The sequence below is a fragment of the Malaya genurostris genome, chromosome 3 (assembly GCF_030247185.1).
Source record: "Malaya genurostris strain Urasoe2022 chromosome 3, Malgen_1.1, whole genome shotgun sequence".
Lineage (NCBI taxonomy): Eukaryota > Metazoa > Arthropoda > Insecta > Diptera > Culicidae > Malaya > Malaya genurostris.
The window spans coordinates 217,149,624-217,175,109 of record NC_080572.1 but is presented as its reverse complement, the minus strand read 5'-3'; the positions used below and the strand labels follow the sequence as shown (position 1 = coordinate 217,175,109).

Sequence of the window (25,486 nt, the reverse complement as noted above, 5' to 3'; positions counted from 1 at the left end):
AAGAAGACGAAAGTGAACTGTCACCGGAATGGATGTATCAAGAATAAATAATTGAACACCGACTTGCAGCCCGACGAACACAGGGTGCGGGTGGATTTCGCAAAACTGTCAGCAAGTAGAAGCGAATGTGATATTGATTAAGTGTTTAGATGTTTTTTTTATTCGCTTGTGATTTAATATATTTTCTTGATTTCAATACACCAAATACAAGAGTAGTTTCAAATGTGGAACATATGTTTACTGCCAAACAAAATTTATAGATCGACCTTTCGATTTTTACAGAGCTTTTGTTCCAAACTATTTTTTTACAACAGACCCGGCGTAGGGGATTTTACGTTTGAGTCAATGCTTACATTGAATTATGCTAGATAAATGCCCTTAAACATAGTTTATTTACTATATATTAGATATTTTTTCTATACAATGCATTTTTACCAAACCGGTAAGTGTACTAATGAAAATTTTAACTTAAATTAAAGCCTTATTAATTTCAAGATGTTTCCCAAAATCAGAATTATTTGCTTTTCTGTATTTCGTTTAGCAGTTTTCTATCGGGCAACCTAATTTGATAGCCAACAGAAACCGGTTGGTTTGAATTTAACTTATTCGTTTCGCTGATTTTCATGGGTAGTCTTAATTTGCTTAAATCCTAGAAAGCTGAATAATTTAAAGACTACACCTAACACAAGTAAGTTATAACCTTATACTTTATTTGCACATATCATGAATGCTGCTGCGATTTAAAGAGTTAATTTTTAAAATCAATCTCCATTAGACATGAGAACTACACACCATTTCAACTATCAATTTCGTCGTACAGTTTCCAGCCGACTAATCGCCGTCAAATGTGTCTTCCATGCCGGGCGGCGGTGGTTCATTTGAGTCCCATTTAGATTTTTTACTCGGAGGTGCAGAACCAGGCGGTTTCAAATAGCTATCATCTGGGACCATGCTCAGCAGCTCTTCGTCGGACAGTTTCGACAGTTTGCTGCTGCTCTCCGCTGGTCCGGATCCTTGTGACGCTGACGTTATATTGCCGTATCCATAGTTTGATTTATAATTTGAATAAAACGATGGCGCTGACGGAATATACTCTTCTTCGTTTTCGGTTGGTGCTTTCCTCTCGGTTGACTTTTCAACAGCGACTTTTGCGGACGCCACTTCGGATGTCGTTGGCACCGCTTTTATACTTGCCAAAATTTCCGACAGATTAGACGGAATCGAAATATCCGTAATCAACGATGGCGGCAAGGTCGATTTGATTTCATCTTCCTTCAGTTCGGCCTTATTTATAATACCTACTATTTTGTTCTTTTCTTCCGCAATCTTTCGGTTAATTTCTTCCATTTCCTGGCGAATACGCTCGGACTCCTTGTCCGCTGTTGAGGCCTGTTTCTGTTTCGTTTCTACAATGGCAGTCACATCGGCAAAATGATCACTGTCATCGCTAATGCATCCGGGTGAATACGGTTCTTCATCGTCATCGTCGTCGATCACCACGGCAGCCGAAACCTCTTTGGCTGGTTGAGCTGTGTTATAGGAGAAAAGTTAGGAAAAATGAACTACTGTGTTGCTGCTGGTGGGGGATTTAGACCATTACCTTTAGGAGCAACCGGTCCCTTGATGATGTCCATATCAATTTGTTCAGGAGATTCGGACTCAGAACGCCGCTTCTTTGTAATGCCGCTCGACTCAGGCACCGATTTGTTCGATCCTGAAGCCGATTTGCCTGATCCTGAAGCCGAAGCTACGTTGGTCGTCGATTGTGCCGGGCTTTGATTACCAGATGGAGTAGTACTCTTGGCGGTATCGGTATCGAGCTTAGCAGCGGACTTTTTGTTCACTGTGGCATATTTTGTTATTACTTGCTGCATGAGAGCAAACGAGGGCGATACACCCGCTGAGCTACCGGAGGCGGCTGTCGATTGCTTCGATTGACGTCGAGAGGACTGTAGAGGGAGGTGATGTACACGTTTAATAAATTTTCACATCAATTAGAAATGTTGTCGTGAATACGACTTACTTTACTATGGGGCGCCTTTTCAAAATTTACCCTGTACAAGAATGGGCAGAACTTCATAGCGAATAACATAATTTTTCTACAAGCTATCGGAAATATGATTAGGAATTTGTGATTAAATTTTCAACAGTGTGAGGTACCCATAAATAATTAAAAACAGTGTTTTCTAAAATTTTTGTGAATTATGAGGAAAATTCATCACGCTTGCTTGCCTTTTTCGCACCCGGACGACGGATTTGAGGTAGTGAAGTACATAGAAGTGAAAGCAAACCTTTTGCATTGTACAAAACCTCGCTCAGGTTGCAAAGCTAATTTTCCTTCAAAGAAGATCGATTGCATCATCCTGCTGCTGGTCGTTTGCATTGGAGCAAAATACAACGAAAAATGGATAACAATGGGAAACATTATGCAAAATCAGCCCTTCTAATGGAGCCAAATGTTATCTAAAGAACTATAAAGATTGCTTCTTTACAAATCAGAAATTAAAACCATCAGTGTGGTGCAAATCTGGGATAATTTGATTAGCTTTGTGCAATTTCTGTAGGGCAAAATTCGCAACAGTGTTTATTATCGTTTATAATCAAACAGTGTTTAATATCTTAGAGAATTGCACATTTTGGTTCTTCTGAATGCCAGAAATTTATCTCGTACAGCATTTTGACAGTTTCTTTCATTGAAATATCCAAATTCAAAATGAAATAAACCATAATCGTATATCCAAAGAATAATGCGAAATGTTTCTCCACTTTACTGTATACGGCCCATTTTTCAACCAGTTGTAGTAGAACTTTTTTCAGGACCACCATTATCTTATCATAAAGAACTATACTGGTTATTTCGTAATATTTAATTGTATATCAGAATGTTTAATGTAACTAATCTGTACTTTAATTTAGATGTATCGTTTCAAATTCTAGTAGTGAAAAAGGGAAAAGCTTGCACAATTCACACAATCGATCAATTCATTGATACTCAGAAGTATAAAGAAAGAGTGTCAGTTTTATTCGTATTCACGACATCCAGTTATGTCTCTGACATTACAAACCCGTACTTTTTTGTACGGATAGGATATCTTACCTTGCTTGGAGGAGCTCCTGCTGCGGTTGACGCAGAAGCACTTCGTTTGGCTTTGATTTTGACAATGATTCCCAACAGCAGATCGGGTTTTTTATCTCCTTCGACTATACCAACCCCACGCAGAGGCTTCAGTATCATCGGTACCATTTGTTCGGCTGGCAGCGGGAAAATGTAGAAGTCCTTGATCAACGGTGATGGTGACTTTATAACACTGTATCGTTTTCGGCTATACAAATGAGTGTACAGAGTATAGTAAGCGGAACTTTCGTTGGAGTGTAACCGAACCAGACAGACTTCTTTGTTGGGGCTTTTCCTGATTTGACCTATATAATCCCACACGATTTCCGGTTTGATCGTACCGCAAATGTCCAAGTCCTCTGCGAAATCCTTGGCAACATCCTCAATATCTCCGCTAACCGATCGCATGGACATTTCGATGGAGGCAACGTCAATCATGTGGACATTACCGGTCCAATGAACGAAGAGAGCTTTCTTACGAGCTTCTTCCGATACGTCACTTGGAATATTTGAGGAGAAATCAGATGTCGGAGATTCACTCTCGAAATTTGTGGAATGCGGCGGTGTCGGAATCGTTACCGTACTTGTAGGCTCCTGGTCTTGCTCGATCGATGCGACAGGAGATGGACTTGACTCATCTGGATTGACATTTTCACTCAACGCGCTGGACTCCGCCAGTTTCCCTTCGCTAGTACCGGCAGATGCCAGAATTTGATCAATCAAATTAAAGCTCTCCAGTTCCTGTGAATCGTTTTCTGACTTCTTGGAAACTTTTTTGTCTTCCCCGGTTTTTTCTTTCTCCGCCGTAGACACAGTTTTCTTATCCTTTGGTTTGTCAACCGCCACCTTGTCCTTATCCCGCCTGTCTCTGTCTGATTCCTTGGAATCGTGTTTCTTGGTATCTGACTTGTGTTCAGATTTGTGATCACGGTGGCGAGATCTGCCTCTGTCCCGACCACGGTCACGGTCCCGCTCTCGGCTACCATGGCGATCGTGGCTTCTGCTTCTTCTTCGCTTATGTTTAGATCTACTCCTGGACCTATCGTGATGTCTATCACGACTACTGCTTCTGCTACGACTTCGTCGGGATTCCTTCTTTTTGGTGGATGTACTAGCGACTGAAGATGATAATGCGGGTACGGTGCCACCCGAAACCGACGCTGAACCAGTCACCGTTGAACTGCTAGAAATAGACCCACTTCCATACAATCCGGATGAATATTTCCCATAGTTGCTGAGGTCGTATTCCTTCGCCCGGTAGCTGGCATCTTTGGAAGGGGATAGTGCGCTGTCAACTTCACTGGTACTACTAACGGTCGAATTATTCAACACCGTCACTACGTCCTCGACCGATGTCGTCGGATCAAGTTGTACACGGTGATCACGTTTGCCTTCGATCACTTCCTCGCCTTTATGTGTTTTCAAAACGTAGTTCTTGGCACACGCCAACAAATCTAGCTCCGATTTCTTGATCATCTCCAACTGATGCTTGTTTTCTTTCTCCCGCCATTGGGCCAGCTCCTGACTGGCAAGCTCATCTGCTGTCATGTGAACCTGCGAAAACAAAACAAACATGATTTCAAATAGTCGTAGGGTTTCAAAATTCGACTCAGCCACTCACCAGTTGCTTAGCCTCGATGCGTTTTTCGCAAATCTTCTTGAATAGAGACAAATTCTTCCTGTCTCTTATGTTGAATACCAGTGAGCGATACTTGGCCCGATATTTCATACCGGTATCCTTGTTGAAGAGAGCAAACATCTCTTCTTCAATCTCTTCGGCAAATTTGTCAATCTCCTGTTCGGTCAACCGGGGTGCTTCTTTGCTGCTTAGTTCCATGGTTCGTTGGATCAAATTTTTCTTTAAAGAAAATTGCAATTAGGATACAAACAATCTTGAAACAATCCGAAACACTCATACACTCACCTTCAACGTTTTCTGTACAGTAACTCGTGTATTTTCTCCGGCTATCGCAGGTGGAGTCGAAGGTTTAGGTTCCGGAGTTGTTTTCTTTTGCTGCTTGCTTGTGCTACTGATAGACGTGGTTGGAGAGCTAGCCGGTGGCTGCACTACCTTGGTAGTACTGATGGCTATTTTGGGTGTAGAAATGGCAGTTGACGGAATAGTCTTAGAGGCTGGCGTTGTCACTGGAGTTTTTTGAACAATTTTCACAACTGGTTTTGCCGGTATTTGTGCTTGTTGTGATCTTTGCGGATTCGAAGGACTAACCACCGTCAATTTCTTCTGATCACTTAGTTTCAATTGAGTCTGAACTTTATTTCCAGGTTGTGACAATTGTTGTCCAGTTCCGCCAGTGGCTGCCTTTTTCTGTGATTCTTTTGCCAGTAGCTGCATACGAACCTCAGCTTGTTTGGCTAGAATAATGGCTGCTTGTGTGCTGCCTGGCGGAACAACTTCGAATGTTGGATTACTAAGAAGCCACGATTTAAGATTTTCCGCTGTGGGCGCATTTTTACCAGTTAGACAACGTCCGGTTTTGCGTTCCATTACAATGATCTAAGTATGGTAAAAATATTATGAAATAGACATTAAACAGAACCAATAAAATCAACTACTTACCGGTGCAGTTTTAACGCTAGTTTTTATTACAACCGGTGGTTGTACTTGCCGGTGACCATCTTTGGGTTTATCTTTCGTAACGAGAGCAGTTACTGTTGTTACCTTTGCTGGTGATGGCCCCGGCGCAACAACGGAAGCCGTTGTTGAGCTATGGGCTAAACCGGCATGCTTTCGAATACAATCGTCACTGCAATAGACGGAACTTGTTCGGGCAGGCTTGCTACAAACGACGCAACCCGTAACGGGCACTACTTTCGGTGTGCTCGCATGAACCATCACGGTTGAAGTTTCGATGCTCGATGTACCGCTGCTCGTCAGCAAATACTCGGTCATTTTGGGTTGCTAAAGAAAAAAAACATCGAAAATCCAGTCGGTTGATTAAAATTTGTAATAATTTATAGTTCTAATCTCTGTCCTAATTTTTTAACTCTAAACAAATACCACCCCAAAAAGGTAAGGAATGAAATGGACAAAAAACACACCTGCTTATCCTGTCTTTTCTTCAAGCAGTTGGGGCAGGTCCACTCGATGCCATCCTCTTCCATTTGCTGGCCCATCGCTTTGGTTATGTTGACACACTTGCCATGGAACCAGTCTTCGCAAGCGTCACAGCAGATCATAAAGCGGTTGTTGTGTGGCTGCTTGCAGATACACCATAGCCTGGAAACAGAGGACAATGAGTTAGTTGTGAAATTGTAGTCCCGATAACTGCAGTTGTGTATTTTTTTAATAACCATTTGGTGTTATCTAATTTGACGGTGGCCATTTAGCATAATGTCATTTCCATATAACGAGTTTTGATAAACTTTACACTGATCTTTCTTCTCTGTCTTCGATATAATCAATCACGATATAACAATTGCCAAATTGGAAAGACTTGGATTCGGTTCTAACATCCTTCGATGGTTGCAAAGGCGACAACTGCAGGAGTTTCTTTTTCCTCTCAGCTATCAGATATTTTCAATGTTTCACTTTTGATTACTCTATTTTACTCAATTATCTCTTCATTCAGCCTATCAATGTCCGTCGAGCTTCGGAGAAAAGTTTTATTTGGATTGTTTTCCTTTTCCATGTTATTGATTGTCTTTCAGGATTATAAATTGAATGATAAAAATCAACTATTGCGCAAATCCGTTGATATTACAAAGTTTAACAGAGATAACATATATCGGTATATTGAATACATAGTAAAAAAAAACCCTTCTTAATCCACCTAGTGGTGTGATAATGCCTTTCTCTTCTTTCATAACAGTCTCATGAAAATATGTTTCATACTTTTATTAAATAATTTTGGATACTAATTTTGACACCAATTGATTCAGATTGATTCGAGTAGTTCACAAAAGCATGCTTCAGTGTTTATGTCACACAGTCAGCATCATTTTTCCAAACCAGTGCTTGACATTTGCGTTGCCTATTTGTAATCAGTGATGCTAATCTAAAAAACTTTACGAAAATAGAGTTGATCCCAAAATTTTGGCACCCTTATATATACAAGAGCGGTAAAAATCAACGTGTTTTGTCGGTTACGTCACTTATACCATCATATATCTGGAACCAAAAGTCACAACCATTTGATCTTCGAACTTGATCAATGGCCCGCCAGTAGCTTTCAAACGAGTCCAAGTTTGTTCAAATCGGTTCAGCCATCTCTGAGAAAATTGAGCGCGTTCAAATACAACGCTTTTTGTCGGTTACGTCACTTATACAATCATATCTCCGGAACCAAAAGTCACAGCCATTTTATCTTCGAACTTGATCAATGCCCCGATAGTAGCTTTCAAACGAGCCCAAGTTTGTTAAAATCGGTTGAGCCATCTCTGAGAAAATTGAGCGCGTTCAAATATCTTCGAAAAGTGCACACACATACACACATACACACACACATACACACACACACATACACACACACACAGACATTTTCCGATCTCGTCGAGCTGAGTCGAATGGTATATAACACTATGGGTCTCCGAGGCTCCGTTCGAAAGTCGGTTTTTCCAGCAATTCTAATTCCTTTCTATAGAGAAAGGCAAAACCCTTCTTAATCCACCTAGTGGTGTGATAATGCCTTTCTCTTCTTTCATAACAGTCTCATGAAAATATGTTTCATACTTTTATTAAATAATTTTGGATACTAATTTTGACACCAATTGATTCAGATTGATTCGAGTAGTTCACAAAAGCATGCTTCAGTGTTTATGTCACACAGTCAGCACCATTTTTCCAAACCAGTGCTTGACATTTGCGTTGCCTATTTGTAATCAGTGATGCTAATCTAAAAAAACCCTTCTTAATCCACCTAGTGGTGTGATAATGCTTTTCTCTTCTTTCATAACAGTCTCATGAAAATATGTTTCATACTTTTATTAAATAATTTTGGATACTAAGTTTGACACCAATTGATTCAGATTGATTCGAGTAGTTCACAAAAGCATGCTTCAGTGTTTATGTCACACAGTCAGCACCATTTTTCCAAACCAGTGCTTGACATTTGCGTTGCCTATTTGTAATCAGTTATGCTAATCTAAAAAACTTTACGAAAATAGAGTTGATCCCAAAATTTTGGCACCCTTATATATACAAGAGCGGTAAAAATCAACGTGTTTTGTCGGTTACGTCACTTATACCATCATATATCTGGAACCAAAAGTCACAACCATTTAATCTTCGAACTTGATCAATGGCCCGCCAGTAGCTTTCAAACGAGCCCAAGTTTGTTAAAATCGGTTGAGCCATCTCTGAGAAAATTGAGCGCGTTCAAATATCTTCGAAAAGTGCACACACATACACACATACACACACACATGCACACACACACACACACACACACACACACACAGACATTTTCCGATCTCGTCGAGCTGAGTCGAATGGTATATAACACTATGGGTCTCCGAGGCTCCGTTCGAAAGTCGGTTTTTCCAGCAATTCTAATACCTTTCTATAGAGAAAGGCAAAAACCCTTCTTAGTCCACTTGGTGGAATTTTCATATATCTTGAAAAATCACCATAGGGGGGAGACATGAAATTTTCGAAATCGAAAAAAAATTTTTGATGCCAAAAGGCTTAGAATTGCATGAAACGTCGAGATTTAGTGTCATCTCGAAAAAAAAATTTTTTGAAAAAGTCGACTTTTTGGGACTTAGAAAAATAATGAAAATTTTTCTAAGTCCCAGAAAGTTGATTTTTTCAAAAAAAATTTTTTAGAGATGACACTAAATTTCGATGTTTCATGCAGTTTTAAGAGTTTCGGCATCAAAAAAAATTTTCGATTTTGGAAATTTCATGTACTCCCCCCCTATGGTGCTTTTTCAAGATCGAAAATTGTCAAACCTTTACCACCGGGCAGCACCCCTTAAGCATGTCTGATTTAGGTCAAATTTTGCATGAAGGCTTTTTTCGAGGTGCTTAAACTTTTGAGCACTAGAACTTAACGAAAATAGAGATGATCCCAAAATTTTGGCAGCCTTATATATATAAGAGCGGTAAAAATCATCGTGTTTTGTCGGTTACGTCACTTATGCCATCATATATCTGGAACCAAAAGTCACAACCATTTGATCTTCGAACTTGATCAATGGTACGACAGTAGCTTTCAAACGAGCCCAAGTTTGTTAAAATCGGATCAACCATCTCTGAGAAAATTGAGCGCGTTCAAATACAACGCTTTTTGTCGGTTACGTCACTTATACAATCATATCTCCGGAACCAAAAGTCACAGCCATTTGATCTTCGAACTTGATCAATGGTACGACAGTAGCTTTCAAACGAGCCCAAGTTTGTTAAAATCGGTTCAGCCATCTCTGAGAAAATTGAGCGCGTTCAAATACAACGCTTTTTGTCGGTTACGTCACTTATACAATCATATCTCCGGAACCAAAAGTCACAGCCATTTGATCTTCGAACTTGATCAATGGCCCGACAGTAGCTTTCAAACGAGCCCGAGTTTGTTCAAATCGGTTCAGCCATCTCTGAGAAAATTGAGCGCGTTCAAATATCTTCGAAAAGTGCACACACATACACACACACACAGACATTTTCCGATCTCGTCGAGCTGAGTCGAATGGTATATAACACTATGGGTCTCCGAGGCTCCGTTCGAAAGTCGGTTTTTCCAGCAATTCTAATACCTTTCTATAGAGAAAGGCAAAAACCCTTCTTAGTCCACTTAGTGGAATTTTCATATATCTTGAAAAATCACCATAGGGGGGAGTACATGAAATTTTCGAAATCGAAACAAAAATTTTGATGCCACAAGGCTTAGAATTGCATGAAACGTCGAGATTTAGTGTCATCTCGAAAAAAAAAAATTTTGAAAAAATCGACTTTTTGGGACTTAGAAAAAATATGAAAATTTTTCTAAGTTCCAGAAAGTTGATTTTTTCAAAAAAAAATTTTTTTGGGATGACACTAAATTTCGATGTTTTATGCAGTTTTAAGAGTTTTGGCATCAAAAAAAATTTTCGATTTTGGAAATTTCATGGTGATTTTTCAAGATATATGAAAATTTCACTAAGTGGACTAAGAAGGCTTTTTGCCTTTCTCTATAGAAAGGTATTAGAATTGCTGGAAAAACCGACTTTCGAACGGAGCCTCGGAGACCCATAGTGTTATATACCATTCGACTCAGCTCGACGAGATCGGAAAATGTCTGTGTGTGTGTGTATGTATGTATGTGTGTGTGTGTATGTGTGTGCACTTTTCGAAGATATTTGAACGAATCTTCGAAAAGTGCACACACATACACACACACAGACATTTTCCGATCTCGTCGAGCTGAGTCGAATGGTATATAACACTATGGGTCTCCGAGGCTCCGTTCGAAAGTTGGTTTTTCCAGCAATTCTAATACCTTTCTATAGAGAAAGGCAAAAACTTGATAATAATATTTCAAACAATAAATTAATATTTTTCTCGGTAGCCGGCTGCCCAGATCAACCAATATAACCAAATTATAATTTTATTAAATAATTAAAATAATAAAGTGGAAATAATAAAGAATCAAGACGCGCGTGAAATCTGTTGACCTTTATTTGGTGTTTTAAAATGATTTTATAACAACTATTTAGAATATGTCAATGTAATGAATAAACTATTTTGTCTAAATCCTATTCACTCGTTCATTTTGTATCACGTAATTTCATTTATAAAAAATAGGAAAGTTTTTATTCTTTACGCGATAGTATTGCAATTTTTTTCAGTTTCCTCGAATAAAAGCTGTGAATCAAGACTTCCCGGGACTTCAATATAGGATATTGTTGAATCGTTCACTCCGGAAGTCAGTGAGTTTAGTGGTGCATCCAAGCATCTTGAAACCGGAACATACTGAGTCGCGCGCGAAGAATAACAATACTTAAATTTATACTAACCAATATCCGTGACACTTGTGGAGTGCGCAGTAGTATATACGGCCTCTAGTAACAACAAGTGTTGGACTAACATCCCTTCCCATTCCTTAGACGATCTACGTTCGGGCCTGGCCGGCGCCGGTACTGATCGATGAATTCTGGGATTATCAGATGTACATTGAAGGATGATTTACCAGTCCCAGGTCGGATCATCTAGAAACTCCCTGTACAATTTCAGCTAATCCCGATCAGTAACGGAGTAGCAACCAGGGGTGGTCGCTCAAACTCAAGCTCACCGAGTAGTGTAAAGTTAATCGTATAAAGTTGAATCGTGACAAATGCCATTATGCTCTCGAAGAAAAAAGAGCCATTTCATTTCGAATACTTTCTGAAAGGATCCCCAATAGCCAGGACGTCGTGTGTTAAAGACCTGTTCGAACAGCAACTGATATTCAAGAAACACATCAGCTATATTGTTTTCAAAGCTTCTCGCAACTTAGGATTTATAATAAGGATGGCTACACATTTTACAGACGTATACTGCTTAAAATCTCTGTATTGCTCACTTGTTCGTTCTGACCTGGAGTACTGTTCTGTCATTTGGAATCCTCACTACCTAACGGGTACTCATAGCATCAAATCAATACAACGCAGATTAATTCACTTCGCTCTCCGGTGCTTACCTCACCAACTACCAAGCTACGAAAGTCGCGAGTTATCAATCGGTCTCGATACACTATAAGTTCGACGTTGCATGTGCGTTATTAATAGATGTTTTTAATGATAAGATTGACTACCCTGCTTTGCTCCGCAAACGACACGTAGTTCTTCCTTCGGTCAAAATAGAGACTCTGAAATCCCGAATGGCATAAATGGTTTGTGTATGTAAACATTCTCAGACGACACTTGGTTGAACGACCGTTGTAAGCCGGCACAGTTTATTCCGTCGTTGATGCGGCGTAAAGGAAGTCGAAGAAAAGTGTTGTTGCGGAATATATTCGCGATCTTTCTAGAGGAAAATTGACGTCTTTAAAGTACAGCAAGAAGATCATGGCTCCCCCGTGGAATTCCAGATGTTGCCGAAAATTCTTCCGAAACATAATCGTCAGTTTTATTACCCATAAGAAGACGATTCCTGAGATATGATTGTATCCATCGAAACACGTCTTTCAAACTACCACAAATGGCAAGTACTCATCTGGATTGAACGGATCTAGCACTGATCCAATCCTCGTTTCCAGTTTTCCATCGCAAGTCTGATCAAGTAACTCCTATCTTCAGATTTACTACCGAAACATCGGTAGTATGAACTCATGTGTCGACGAAAATTGGTTGACAAGCTCAGACGATTGTTTGGCTCTGTGGAAACACGCTATCCGTCTTGGGGTTTAGTGCGAAGCGCAGTTATTCGAATCTACGCGTGGGAGTCATGTCGAGCAATTGTGGTTCAGTATCAAGCTTGCCAAGTTCACACTCTTCCTCTGCGTAGTATATATTCCTCCTGATCGATGTCGCGATCTTCCTCTGATTAATGCAAATTTCTTCAATTTTCCCGGAATTAATCCTTTTTCAATTTTCCCGGAATTAAATGGCGGTGGATTCTCGACAATGATTATGTTAACGGCATCTACCATGACAGACCACTGTAGTGAGACAACTCAAGACTACAAAAAGAGCCGCCTTAAAATGGTATTCTTAATTTAGATCTACCACTCGTATATCAAGTATCGGTTTCGATGCCGGGACGTAAAAACGACAAGAGTGGCAATAGTAATAATTTATCTCATCCCGCTGCTGCGAGTGTGGTAAGGAAATCTTCCGAACATCACTTCATGGCAAGTACAGTTAAGTTGAGCCGCTTTCCAGTGTCGACCCGCTTCGCACTTCCAGTTATCATCTTCCGTGTTGCTCTAGTGTTGAGCGAACCGCACAAATAGATGTCGCACTGGACACACCGAAATCTGCTTAATGGAAGCTTCTGATACACCCTCCACAGTCGAGCATCTGCAGCCAATTTGTATATTTACTACCAAATTGTAGGTAGCGTTGATACATGGATTGACGATTACCGATTGGCATGCGCGGATCAAATTATGAAGTTTTCCATACCGATCGCAGTTCCAAGAGGAGGCGGAGTGCTCATCGCGCTTCGCCGTCATTTAAAAGCTCAACTGGTTGAGAGCACACCCGGGATGTTGTGTCCAGCAGGTGTGGGTTCGTGTTAAACTGACTATTCATTCGCGTGGTTTACTTCAGACCGATGTCGTGATTTGCCGCTCATTACGGCACATATCGAGTCATTGTATGAAATTGCACCTAATCAAACGCTTCCCATCGACGACATCATCAGCAAACGATAAGCGAGGACCTTCCAAAGCAAAATTGACATCATTGAAGTACAGTAAAAATATTAACGGTCCTAGATGAGTTCCCTGTGGTATTTCGGAACTCTCCGGAAGTATGACTACCTTCCTAATGAATATTGATTGGGGTGACATTTTCGACAATGACATTTTGTTAATGCCGCTGTACAGACCTTCACCAATGTACTGGTCTATGCAATTATCGTGGCTAACGGTAAAAGGTAAAAAAAAAACTTCCAAAAGAGCTGCTCTGACATGATACTGCAAGCTCGGAGTTCATGTTTTGCGAAATCATGATATAAGGATAAATAGGCTGCACAAGAAAACCGTGGAACGCTGCCTTCACAGAAGGTATAGCGTAGGTCTAACCCAAAAGCTTTCTAGAAGCACGTGAATGAGCAAAGGAAGGAATTTGAATTACCATCGTTGAGCATACCGTTTCGAGTACTCAGCTGTTTTCGAAATAATTCGCTCGTGTTCTCCACTGAAGCATTGGCAAATGGAATGAGCGGTGATCAATGTTTCGGTATTTTTATTTATTTTTAGCACTCTTAGAAGTGAATTCTACACTGATGGCTATTGCTGGCTTGAAATCATCAAACTCTGCTGGACCAAATGGCATACCGGCGGTTATTTTGAAGAAATGTTCAACTGGAATAATATCACCCTTTAGCCACTTATTTAGAATGTCATTAGCTACAGGGGTGTTTCCCGATTTTCAGAAAACTTCGATTATGTTCCCAGTTTACAAGAAAGACAATTAAAGAGATGTAAACAACTACCGTGGTATCACTTTTCTTAGCGCCACTGGTCCTTGAGGTCAAATCCGTGGATTTGGTTTCAAGTGTACTAATATTCGTAAATTTACAACAGTGACTGATCGGTGGCTTTTAGATGCATGATTACTATTCCAATCGGACAAGCAAACAAAAATGGAGATGATATAGCAATATTTTATTACTTTTTTATTGATATCTAGAGATATAATGCTAGATTTGGAGATTTATGGTAAAATAATGCTGAATCCGTAGATTTCATATGATTCATCCGTAGATCCGTAGAAAAGACTGAAATTCGTAGATCTACGGATAAATCCGTAGGGTTGGCATCGCTGCTTAGCACTACTCCTAAGCTGTTCGTAAAAGTAACACTGAATTTTATTTTTGCCTTTCTCATATAGAAAGGCTATGCAATCACTGTGAAAATCGACTTTTTAACCGAGGCCCGGAGGGCCGAATGTCATATACCATTCGACTCAGCTCGACGAACTGAGCAAATGTCTGTGTGTGTGTGTCCGTGTGTGTCCGTGTGTGTGTGTGTGTATGTGTGTGTGTATGTAACAAAAATATGCACTCACTTTTCTCAGAGATGGCCAAACCGATTTTCACAAACAAAGATTCAAATGAAAGGTCTCATAGTCCCATAGCCTGCTATTGAATTTCATTCCGATCCGACTTCCGGTTCCGGAGATATAGGATGATATGTACCAAAAAAGTGAAAAAAATATGCACTCACTTTTTTCAGAGATGGCTGAACCGATTTTCACAAACTAAGATTCAAATAAAAGGTATTATAGTCCCATAGATTGCTATTGAATTTCGTTTGAATGTGACTTCCGGTTCCGGAGTTATATGGTAATATGTGAAAATTTGAGAAAAAGTTTACACTAAATTATCTCTGGAACAACTCAACCGATTTTCGCAAACTTAGATTCAAATGAAAGGTCTTATAATACCCTAAAAATTTGTGGAACATTTTATCTGAATTCGACTTTCGGTTCCGGAACTAAAGCGTGATACGTGGAAAATTACCAATTTTATTAGTATTTTTCCACGAACGATGGTTAAAAACAGGTACAAATCACATAAAACTGTCTGATAAATTCTTCTAATTTGCAGAGCTTGTTAGTTTGTGGGCATAAAAACTTAATTCGGCACTACTGGTCCCCTCTTTTCCTGTTCCGAGAGCACCGAAAGTGGAGAAGGAAAACTCCTAAAACTAAATTCACTTCGATTCCTCTGCGATGCTTGAACCGATTTTCACATATCTTGATTTGAATTAAAGTTCATACTGTCTTTAAAGCTACTGTGAAATTTCATCCGGATCCGACTTCCGGCTCCGCAGTAACAGGGCGATGAGTGTCAAAGTTTTCAAATCGCCATATAGAGTGACAAGAAAGAAGAAGAAAACACAAAACGAACAAGACGTGCTTTGTTATATTTCGTACACGTTGTGTAGTGATGTCAATAATAATAATAACAATCCTACTACATGTTTCATGCTGCTGATTCATGCTGTTTAGCACGCAGTAATAACAGAAACGCAGGTTCGTTCCGTTAGATTTAGTTTAATTGGTTTAAACGAAATAGAGCATGAGATAGTAAGTATAAGTTTAACTACGTTCAAAACTGTTCCAATTTGTAGGTCATATTTGTTGGTAGCAAACGAACCAACTTTGGCTATTCCGTTCATCTGAATCCGGTTTCGGGAGAATTGGAAATAGTGATTAGAAACTGCAAAAAAGGATCTCACTCACTTTTCTTGGAGATGGCCGAATAGATTTTTACAAACTTATAGGTTCAAAAGAAAAGTCTTACCGTTTCATACGGAATTCCTTAATTTGTTGTGGATACTACTTTCGGTTCCGGAACTACAGGTTAAACAGGATTTATAGAGTTTGTGAGATTAGATCCGAACAAACTATCCTATTCCTATTAAATAAACAGTTGTTTTTGCGAATTTCACGGTTATATTTATGATGTAATGAGTAATATGAGAAAGGCATCATTACACCACTAGGTGGATTAAAATAGGTTTTTATTCATTGCAAGCAGTACATCGATGATACTCAACACGGGTTCATGTCGTTACATCTTACGTGACAAACGCTATGCCAGACGGGCTGCAGACGGACATTATCTATACGGATCTATCCTCCGCATTCGTTCAAATTAATCATCACATCACAATTGCAAACTCGACTCGGATTTGGTGGAAACATCATTCAATAGATGTTTCCGAACAATTCGTTGCAACGTCCGGAATACCACAGGGGAGTCATTTTGGCACTCTGATTTTCTTACTATACGATGTAAATCTTTGTCTGGATGGACTGAGAGTTTCTTTCGATGATTACATCAAGATCTATTTTACCATTCGCAGCTCAGAGGATGCGGCATTCCTTTAACGGCAATTGGCAATCTTTGCGGATTGGTGTGTCTTTCTCGATGAGCAGTTATCGTTTGAACAGCACATAAACTACATTGTTGCAAAAGCTTCTCACTACTTGGAATTCGCGATTAGAATAGCTAAGCTCTTCACTGATATTTATTGCCTAGTCTCTATACTGTTCACTGGAACCCTCTTTACCTCAGTGGAGCTCATAGAGTAGAATCAAAGACATCACATTAACAAGATATCTAGCTCTCACATTTCCCGAACAAATCATTGGCAACATCCTTTTTTGCGAGCATGTCGCCCTCAGGTGAGTCCGCATCGAATCTAATATATGTATGGATGGAAAAATGCTCATACATAGAAATAGGGGAGAGAAATGTCAAATTCGTGCGCGCCAAAATAGCAGAGCTGCGCACCCGTACAATTGACATGATATGTTGAATGTGATGCCGTGCGATGGCGTTGTTGAACTGAAGATTGATTTCGCTCCAAGCTGACATGGTCTGGTAGAATCTATACAACATAGATTCATTCGATTTGAGAGTAACGACGGCTGTTCGTTTGGAATGACAGCTTCCAGTTCCAAACGAGCAAACGATCGGTCAAATACAATGTAAAGCTAACGAAACTGCCAATATTTCGGATTAAATGTTTCGAATTGTTGCCAACATTACGGATGAGATGTGGTTACTCTGGTCATAGGCACTCTACCTTACAGTACCTTACATGTAAGCACATGAAAAGAACCGACAAGGGGTGAGCAAAAAGACGAACGACTTTTACTCAGCCGACTTGGATTCGATTCACAACCTTAAATCGGGTTAACAAAGGGTTTCTGGCCCGAAAGGCAAAATATCACATGTTTTAAACAGCACAAGATCACTTACCTATCCGGATCATCCTCCGAGTTCCAGCTCTCGTCCGATTCGATGTCATCGTCGTTTGCGACAGCGGTGACGGCAGCCGCCACGGAAACCGCGCTGGACCGTTTGCTCCGACCAGCCGACGTAGAAGACGACTCCGATGTTCTTCTGCTGGATGCTCCACTTCGGTTGTTACCCTTGGCGCGATTTTCATCGATCAGCAGTCCTCCACTGCCATCGTCATAAAGCAAGGGCGTGGATGCTGCTTTCAGCGAGTGCTTGATCTGTTTGACGCTCAATGGGCTTTGAAGACCCACCGATGAGGAGCTGGTATTCAGAACCGAATCCACCGTGGAGACTATCATTGTTCCGGAGGTAGATGCTGGAGGGCCCGTGCCGGTACCGGTTTGAGCACGACGCTTCGCAGATCTTGTAGCCGGTGCTTCTATAGGCGGGAGTGTAATAACCCGTCCGTCGCTACGACGAATTTGTATTGCTTCTTTTCGTGGCATTAGCTGTTCCTTAACCGTCATTGTAGGTAGGGACTCCGGAATCGTTAATTTAACCGGCGTTGAAACTGTACTATGAGTTTGCGTAATTGGGAGCATCTGGCGAGGAGGCATTGTTGGAATCATCTGTGCCGACGTTGATGGCATAGGTGGCGGAACCGATGGATTACCTATCGGATCTGTGCCGATGACACTCAGCACTTGTTTGTCGAGAATCTCCTGAAGTTCTTTGTGCTCTGCCAATTCTGCTACGTGCTGCAACAGATCCTCCGGAAGGCCATCGTCATTGGAACCAAGCGCGGCCAAAATGCTATTATCGGTAATGGGCAGCACGGATTCGGGTACTCCACCCGGTGGCAGATTGTTTTCCAATATTTTCACAATATCTTCAGCCATCGGTGTATTTTGCGAAGCATGCTGAGAATGTTTCGATTCCGTTTCTTCCATTTCTTGTTGGTTGAGTACATCAATGAGGTCTAAACGTTTATCCTGTTCCTCCGAAGCGCTGGTATGCGTTTGTATTGAAATGTGCGCTGGAAGTTTCTGAGTTCCTTTTGCGGTAGCCGGTGACAACTGGACGAATCCGCGCGGAACAACAGTGATCGGGGTGCTTGAGCCCGGACCTTGGTTTGATAATGAAACAGTTGTAATGGTATTGGGTCGATTTGAACCAACTTTTTTTATGATGTCCGGGGTCGAAAACAGTGATGTCATATCACTGAATAGAGCTTCCACGTGGTGAGCCGGTTTTACAGGCTTCTTGTCTTTTTTCACTAATGTTACGGTAGCAGAAGTAGGAGTAACCGGAGTTTGCACACTGGGAATCGGTGCAATGATAACAGGAGCCGCGGTAGAATGTGATTCAACTGTTTTATTTACGTCGCGCTTAGGACCGTACGTTTTCGGGTTTGTCGTTTTATTAATAACAGATGATGAAATAATAACTCTGGTTTCTGGTTTCTTGGGTAGCTTTGGGAACTTTTTCTTCGTATCTTTTGTTTCGTTAAAATCGTCTTTCTTCAACACAGCTTTCTGAGCTGCTTTGTTCTTAGATCTTGAATTTCGTTTTTTCAATTGCTTGGGAGTTATACTGAAGTCCAAGTCACTATCATTATCATCTTCTTCGGAATAAGAACTTTCCTCGGAATATTCCGAATCGGTGTCTTCTAGAATGCTACGCAACTCCGCAGCGTCACTTTGTTCTTCTTTCTGAAATGTAGTTTTCCTGAGGCGGCTTGCGCTAATTGCAGGTGATGGCGCTACTACTTTAGTGATTAATCTTCTTCTATTAGTTCCACTAGTGCCTTCTTCGACAGGTTGTACCTCCGGTACAACGGATGATTCACTGGTTCGTGTTTCAACGGGTGAGTCCTCCTGTTCGTAGTAAACTCTTGGAGGAAGTTTCTGGCTTGGCGAAGTTAGCGGAGTGTAGCAATGATCGTTAGCCACAGTATATCGCTGAAAATCGTAATCGATGACAGTTTCTACTTGCAATGGTTTTTGCAAACCAGCCAGTGTCAAAACTTCGGAAGCAAACTTTTTCGCTTCCGCAGGAGGATAAAATCTTTCTACCATTAAACTAACATGTGGTGCTTCTTCATCATCATCCAATAAAACATCGTCTCTTTTAGCGGTCGTTTTGGATCGACGTGTAGCCACCCCACTCGGTCCAGCAACGACACCCGCCGCTGAGGTCTCAGTTTTGCTTGCCCCGACAGGTTGCACTGCATTAGCGGATTCGGGAGAACCCTCCGTGTCTTCACCTGTAACCGATTCCAGTTCTTGCTCTAGTTTCCGTTCTTCCAATAGGCGACGCTCTTCTTCTATTTCCAGTTCGATGCTAGGCGTAGGGGAAGTAATGCGTACAACACTAACCGATGTGTCCGTGGTTTCGTTAGCTAGAAAAGAAACAAGCCGCATTAGTTTTGAATTGTATCACTATTGAATGCAATAGTAAAAACGAAATTTTATTTTGTGCCTCGGTCAAAACCAAAACAAAAACACGGCAACGTCGCACTATGCTACCATGAAACGAACAGCATAAAACATGAAACCAATCGAAAAGAAGCGCGGAAAATTCACAACATATTGCTCTGCTACTCAGCCAAACTTTGCAAGCACGCCAATTGACCTAGCAATACAGTGAATTGATTTTACTTTTCATTCATCCACAACATACTATTACTTATTTTTTACCTAACAAACTGTGCAGCGTTTTTTGATCGACATGGACACTGCCATCCTTGCCGACGACTATCACCAAGTTCGAGTCAATTTTTAAGCGATCATCAACGGGAGCTTCGAGGGAGGTGGTTGTCGAAGCTTCTCCTTCCTTGTTCAGCAACTCATCCTCTCGATTTGACGGGGACGACGGATAAATTTTGAAGACCGAGCTAGACATTTCTGACAAGGCTACTGAATCAAATTGAGTTATTTACCGGTTCGACTTTTTTTATCTTTTTTCTTGTCAACAAAAACAAATTCCAGTTTGCGCAATCGATACGAGTTCTCCTGTTTACACGAAATCTGCACTGTCTACTATTTCACCGATAATCACGCGCTATCACTATGATCTTTTCAGCACTATGTTAATAATCAGCAAGCTTCAGCTATGTTCCGCATATTCAATCCCGTTCGACTGCTTTTCTGATGCATTGAGAATAGCAGCAGCAACCAAATCGCGACGGACGCCATCTTTCTCTTGCTGCAACTATACAGGTCCCGGGAAAATTTGCTTGCACACAATTTTCACACCTCGAAATGTGATTCCGAAATGCACTTTAGCGAAACCGTACTACCGAATGCATAGATAACGTGTCGGAATGGTTTACGGCCCGTTCGAAGCATTGAAAATGTGTTTTTGGGAGGTAATGAAAATTTGCGAACAACTTCTGCCTGGGCTGTCGCGAGAAATTTTCGGGCTTTGGCCTTGCGTTGTCAAGGAACACGGTGAAACAAGCAAAGTTCGTTTCACTTTCCAGCGAACAGTATTTCGCTGAACTGTTCACTCTTTAGGGCTGCAACGCAACGAAAATCTTACATCTCGCTCGAGCAATTGTCAATCAATTGCAATAGGGCTGGGTAATATTTACATGCGATATTCTATGCTACACTGTACGCAAAAATACAATAATAAAAGTACATCGAATATCCCATATTATCAGATACGAATGAATTCCGATTCGGCAAGAAAATTTCATTCGGAATTCTTTGTGGAAATCAATTCCACTCCAACAACCGTATTCGATTCCAAATGAACTTCGTGTCCAACCGGTTAGTTCGGAAATCTATCGCAATTCAGTGAGAAGGTGCTGGCTGAATTGTCAATTTTCTTCCTTCCTATACTTTCTCGATGTTTCACGCTTCCGTGCTACAAACAAAAAAATAAAGTTGGTTAATCTAAGAAGATTGCTGGTAAATTTGAGAGCTTTCGTTGGTTCTTTTTAGCAGAGAATAAAAACTATCATTTTAAAAGTTGGAAAACTTTATCTCGACAGTGCATTGTACATTGAGTATAAAAAGCTGTCCTTTTCAGTTAAGATCATGTTTTTGTTAGAATGATAGTGTACGCATAATAATACAAAAGCTCTCTGCATTTGTTGCAAATAGTAGACGCATTTGAAATCAAGGACGGAAAAAATCAATCATCACCCTGAATACACACGATCATCTTTCACTATGCATCATCGTTCCATTGCGTACTCAATAATACATAACAGAGTCACTCAAACTCGTTCGGTATCATACTGCGTGCGATGGCGGAGAATGAGAGAATTGAAAATCGCAAGATTTTGAAACACGAACCCAATTGCCAATGCATGAGTTAAAGAGTGCCAGCGAACATCATCAGAAGCGATTATGTTCGTTCGTAAAAATGAGCCAACTGTTCGTGTGCAATCGAAAATCCGAACGATTGACAAGTGTGACTGGATATATTCAGCAGGAGTTAGATCGAAACGATCTGTTGTAGGGTAGGGTGGAAAAAAAACTGGCTATGGCAAGATTGCATGATGAGTTCGGTCGGCTGAATATAAGTTTTTGCTTGAAGGGCAATGTGCATTATGATGATCGTTACATTGCCAGTTATGTTAACATGTTACAAGTTTGATGTGCTCTTCTAGTCAGAGTTAATTAGGTCTTTTAAGACAAATAAAATGAGATTGTTAGTTGACGAATGAGGAAATCAATTAGTTCCAACTCTAACAAATTTGTCCGCCGATCATCGACTTCACTTCGGAATGATTTTCAAGTAAAGTAGAGCTTCATCATTGTAATTGAACAGTTCGAATGATTCCAGGAATCTGTTGAAACGGTCAGTGCGCTTATGCATTAGGTTTCAGATAATCCGCGTTATTGCAAGGAATGCTGATTCAGTCCACCTAGTGGTGTGATGGTGCATTTCATATAAGTTTGTTTTGGAAATCTGGACATAATCATAACTGTATCTTCATGTAAAACCTCTCAATAGGCATAATATTCCAAAGCAGTTGTTCCCTTTGTTGCTTGCTCAATCTTCTCAAGCAACAGTTTATGCATTTCTGTTAATCATATCAATCAATGCATATTCTGACTCATTTCAGGAAGATCAAACAAGTGACACTGGGAAAACCTTCCTTCGAAAAATCTTCATACCACCAGTGTTTGCATTATAATGTTAACGAAATTTTTTTGATTTTCTGAGATTGATATTGGGTGCTGATCAGTGCTGCACAATTATCACCTAGTCCACCTCCGCTAAGTATGGGGAAAATTTCTTTCCTTTCAATATCACTACAGTAATATTATTTAAATACACACATGATTATGAATGATCATTCTCACTATTATCAGCCATGCAGCGATTTGCACTAGCAGATGATGATATTCAGATGTCGGAAGTCCAGTACGCAATAGCAATATGCGCAATAGGATACAGCGAAAAAACAATACATTCTGAATATTGATTATAGAGACAAAGGACTTTGTTTTAATTCTAGGGTTGATTAAATCTCATGGTCTAAGTAACTTTATTACCCTTATTAAACGCTATTTAGCATGAATTTTGTGTATAGAAGTAACAAGAGTGCAAATATTTGTGCGCAGCACTTGAACCAGCCCTCTACTGAGAAGCCTGTTGGCTACGATAACACTTGCTACAGCACTCTTCCACCGGGCTGGTTTGAGCGCTTGTTTGTGTTCGCTCTAGCCAAGTTCTCCGCTCCTGTTACTTCGGTGTATGAAATGCAAGCAATAGTGACATATTTTTTTAAACCTGCATAAAAAATGTACCTGCAATTTACTCTGCATGAAACATGCTTCGTGATTGAAGTTATATTATTGTCATTATAATTGTTTTTAATCACAGAGTGGCATATTAAGATCAGATTTAAATTGATTTTCAATACATCACTCACCATATTGAATATCAGCATTTTCAGTGAGAATCTCTGCATGACTGATAATAGTGAGAATGTTTTTGAATGATTATGATTTTATTATCACGTTCGAGTTTATGGATCATCACTTCTTGTCAAGTACTGATACTTTTTTGAGTTTCATTGAATTCTTGAATGATTACGACATTCTATTCAGTTTAGTTTTCGAAGTTTTCGATAAAAAGACACTGAAATAAATTAGTTTGAATAGGAAAAAGTTTGGTTGGAAAACTTTATTTCCTTAGTCATATTATAAAAAAATTATTGCCCCATTACCCAATCATCAGACTGGTGATACACGATCACCTTCTGTGATTTCTAAATTTCTGGTGATCACCGCTTGATCACCGTACGTGATTCCTCCTCTGATACCCCAGAGGACAAATTTAGTTTCACTTAAACAACACCATAATTGACATATCAGATGAAAATTGGGAACTACTCTACGTTCATCGAATTTTAATTTATTGGGTGCTGATGGGACTAACATACACCAAGCGATTATATTAATAATTTTAGACTATTAAAAAATCACGATGATTTGTAAACAACAACAGTTGAAATGTTTATTATTTTGGATAGCGCATGCGTTATTATAAAGAATTATTTCTATTTTTTTTCGATATGTGTTATATTTATATTACCCCCCACTTAATATCTGTTAGTAGCTAGTTAGTTAGATGCTTGCGGAAATCGGTTCAACCATTTCTGAAAAACTCCGAGGATCCGTTTGAAAGTCGGATTTTGCAGCAATTCTTTTACCTCTCTATAGGGAAAAGCAAAATATCCAGTAGTTTTATTGTTATCGTGTGTTCCCTAACGGTTTCGAGAAAACGCGCAAAGGGAATATCTCCGAAAGAATTGTAAGACTGATTTTCCAATTTTGCATTCATGATTTCTTATAATTATTTATCGATTGAAGCAAACATTGTTCATTCATTTCTTTTGCTCTCTTGTAATATGCTGTTACAAAAGTTGTAACAAAATTGGCACCCGCCCACATGTTATCGTATTCGTAATGGAAACTACAATACCTTGAACAATATAATGAATTTTGGCTACTTGTATGACTTGTATAAACATTTGTGTCGAACTTGTAAGTGAATACAGCACTTTTTCAGCCCCAAAAAACCTACACGAAGCTATAATATAAGGGTAGATAGTACTACTAAAAATCAAAAACTCTTATGGGCTCGTTGAGAGCTGTATTCCAAAACATTCGATTTTGATGAGGAGAGCCGTTTGTCATATGTTATCGATTCTGGATCGAAAAGTAAAGATATATGTGAAAATCTAATGTGCATAGAAAATAGGTTTTCAGTTGAAAATGTTAGTTCTTTTCGGCAACTGTCAAGCCTCTACTGAAATATAGCAAATCAAGATACTACAATCACCATATCATAAATTTTCTAGGTGAGCGGGCCACTAGAAACAACATCGTGAAAACTGCAAATAATGTCGCTTTAATTTAGAAAATAACAACTTTTTTCACATATTTGCAGCATGAATCAAAAATGCACTTAAACTTCCCGTCGGCTCGTGAAATCACCCCACGGATACGATTATTTTGCGCCTGCCTTCATTATACTCCAGAGCGTTAAAAGAATGGATCGTCTTGAATCACGATTCAAAATACTTGCAAATATTCGGATTGCCGAGCGAGTTAACTCATCATTGGTTCGGATTTAAACCGAACATGTACTAAGCAGAATTCAAATGGCAGCGCTCCATAACGAATGAAAGAGAGAATAAATGCGAGAGAATTAACTATTGCGCTTTGCCGATCGGGTGTTACTTGAGGCAATCGGGTGTTCGGCAGAAGCACACTTAAGCACGAATAAAATCGAGTGACTCGCATCAGGTAGAAACGTGTCTATGAGTGCTAGCCGAGTGAAAATAGATACGATTATTCCCTTCCTTGTTTGAAATAGCAGGTTTTTCTTTCAAAATGAAAACAAAATACTTTTAATACAAATGGTAAATGTTTTCACAGATTTTTTTAATTTGACAATCATATATATATATATATATATATATATATATATATATATATATATATATATATATATATATATATATATATATATATATATATATATATATATATATATATATATAT

The 25,486-nt window shown here is 39.8% G+C and overlaps 1 protein-coding gene across 1 annotated transcript; it reads right to left on the bottom strand.

The window, feature by feature from the left end:
* Positions 1-166: 166 nt before the first annotated feature.
* On the bottom strand, positions 167-20,884 carry LOC131435690 (death-inducer obliterator 1-like). The gene is made up of 9 exons (XM_058603831.1): positions 20,150-20,884; positions 17,469-19,851; positions 6,176-6,353; positions 5,694-6,035; positions 5,040-5,630; positions 4,737-4,973; positions 3,098-4,669; positions 1,601-1,949; positions 167-1,529 (listed from the first exon to the last, which is right to left on the bottom strand). The coding sequence occupies exons 1-9, from the start codon at positions 20,352-20,354 to the stop codon at positions 832-834; spliced, it is 6,555 nt and encodes a 2,184-aa protein (XP_058459814.1). The 5' UTR covers positions 20,355-20,884; the 3' UTR covers positions 167-831.
* Between the last annotated feature and the right edge of the window lie 4,602 nt (positions 20,885-25,486).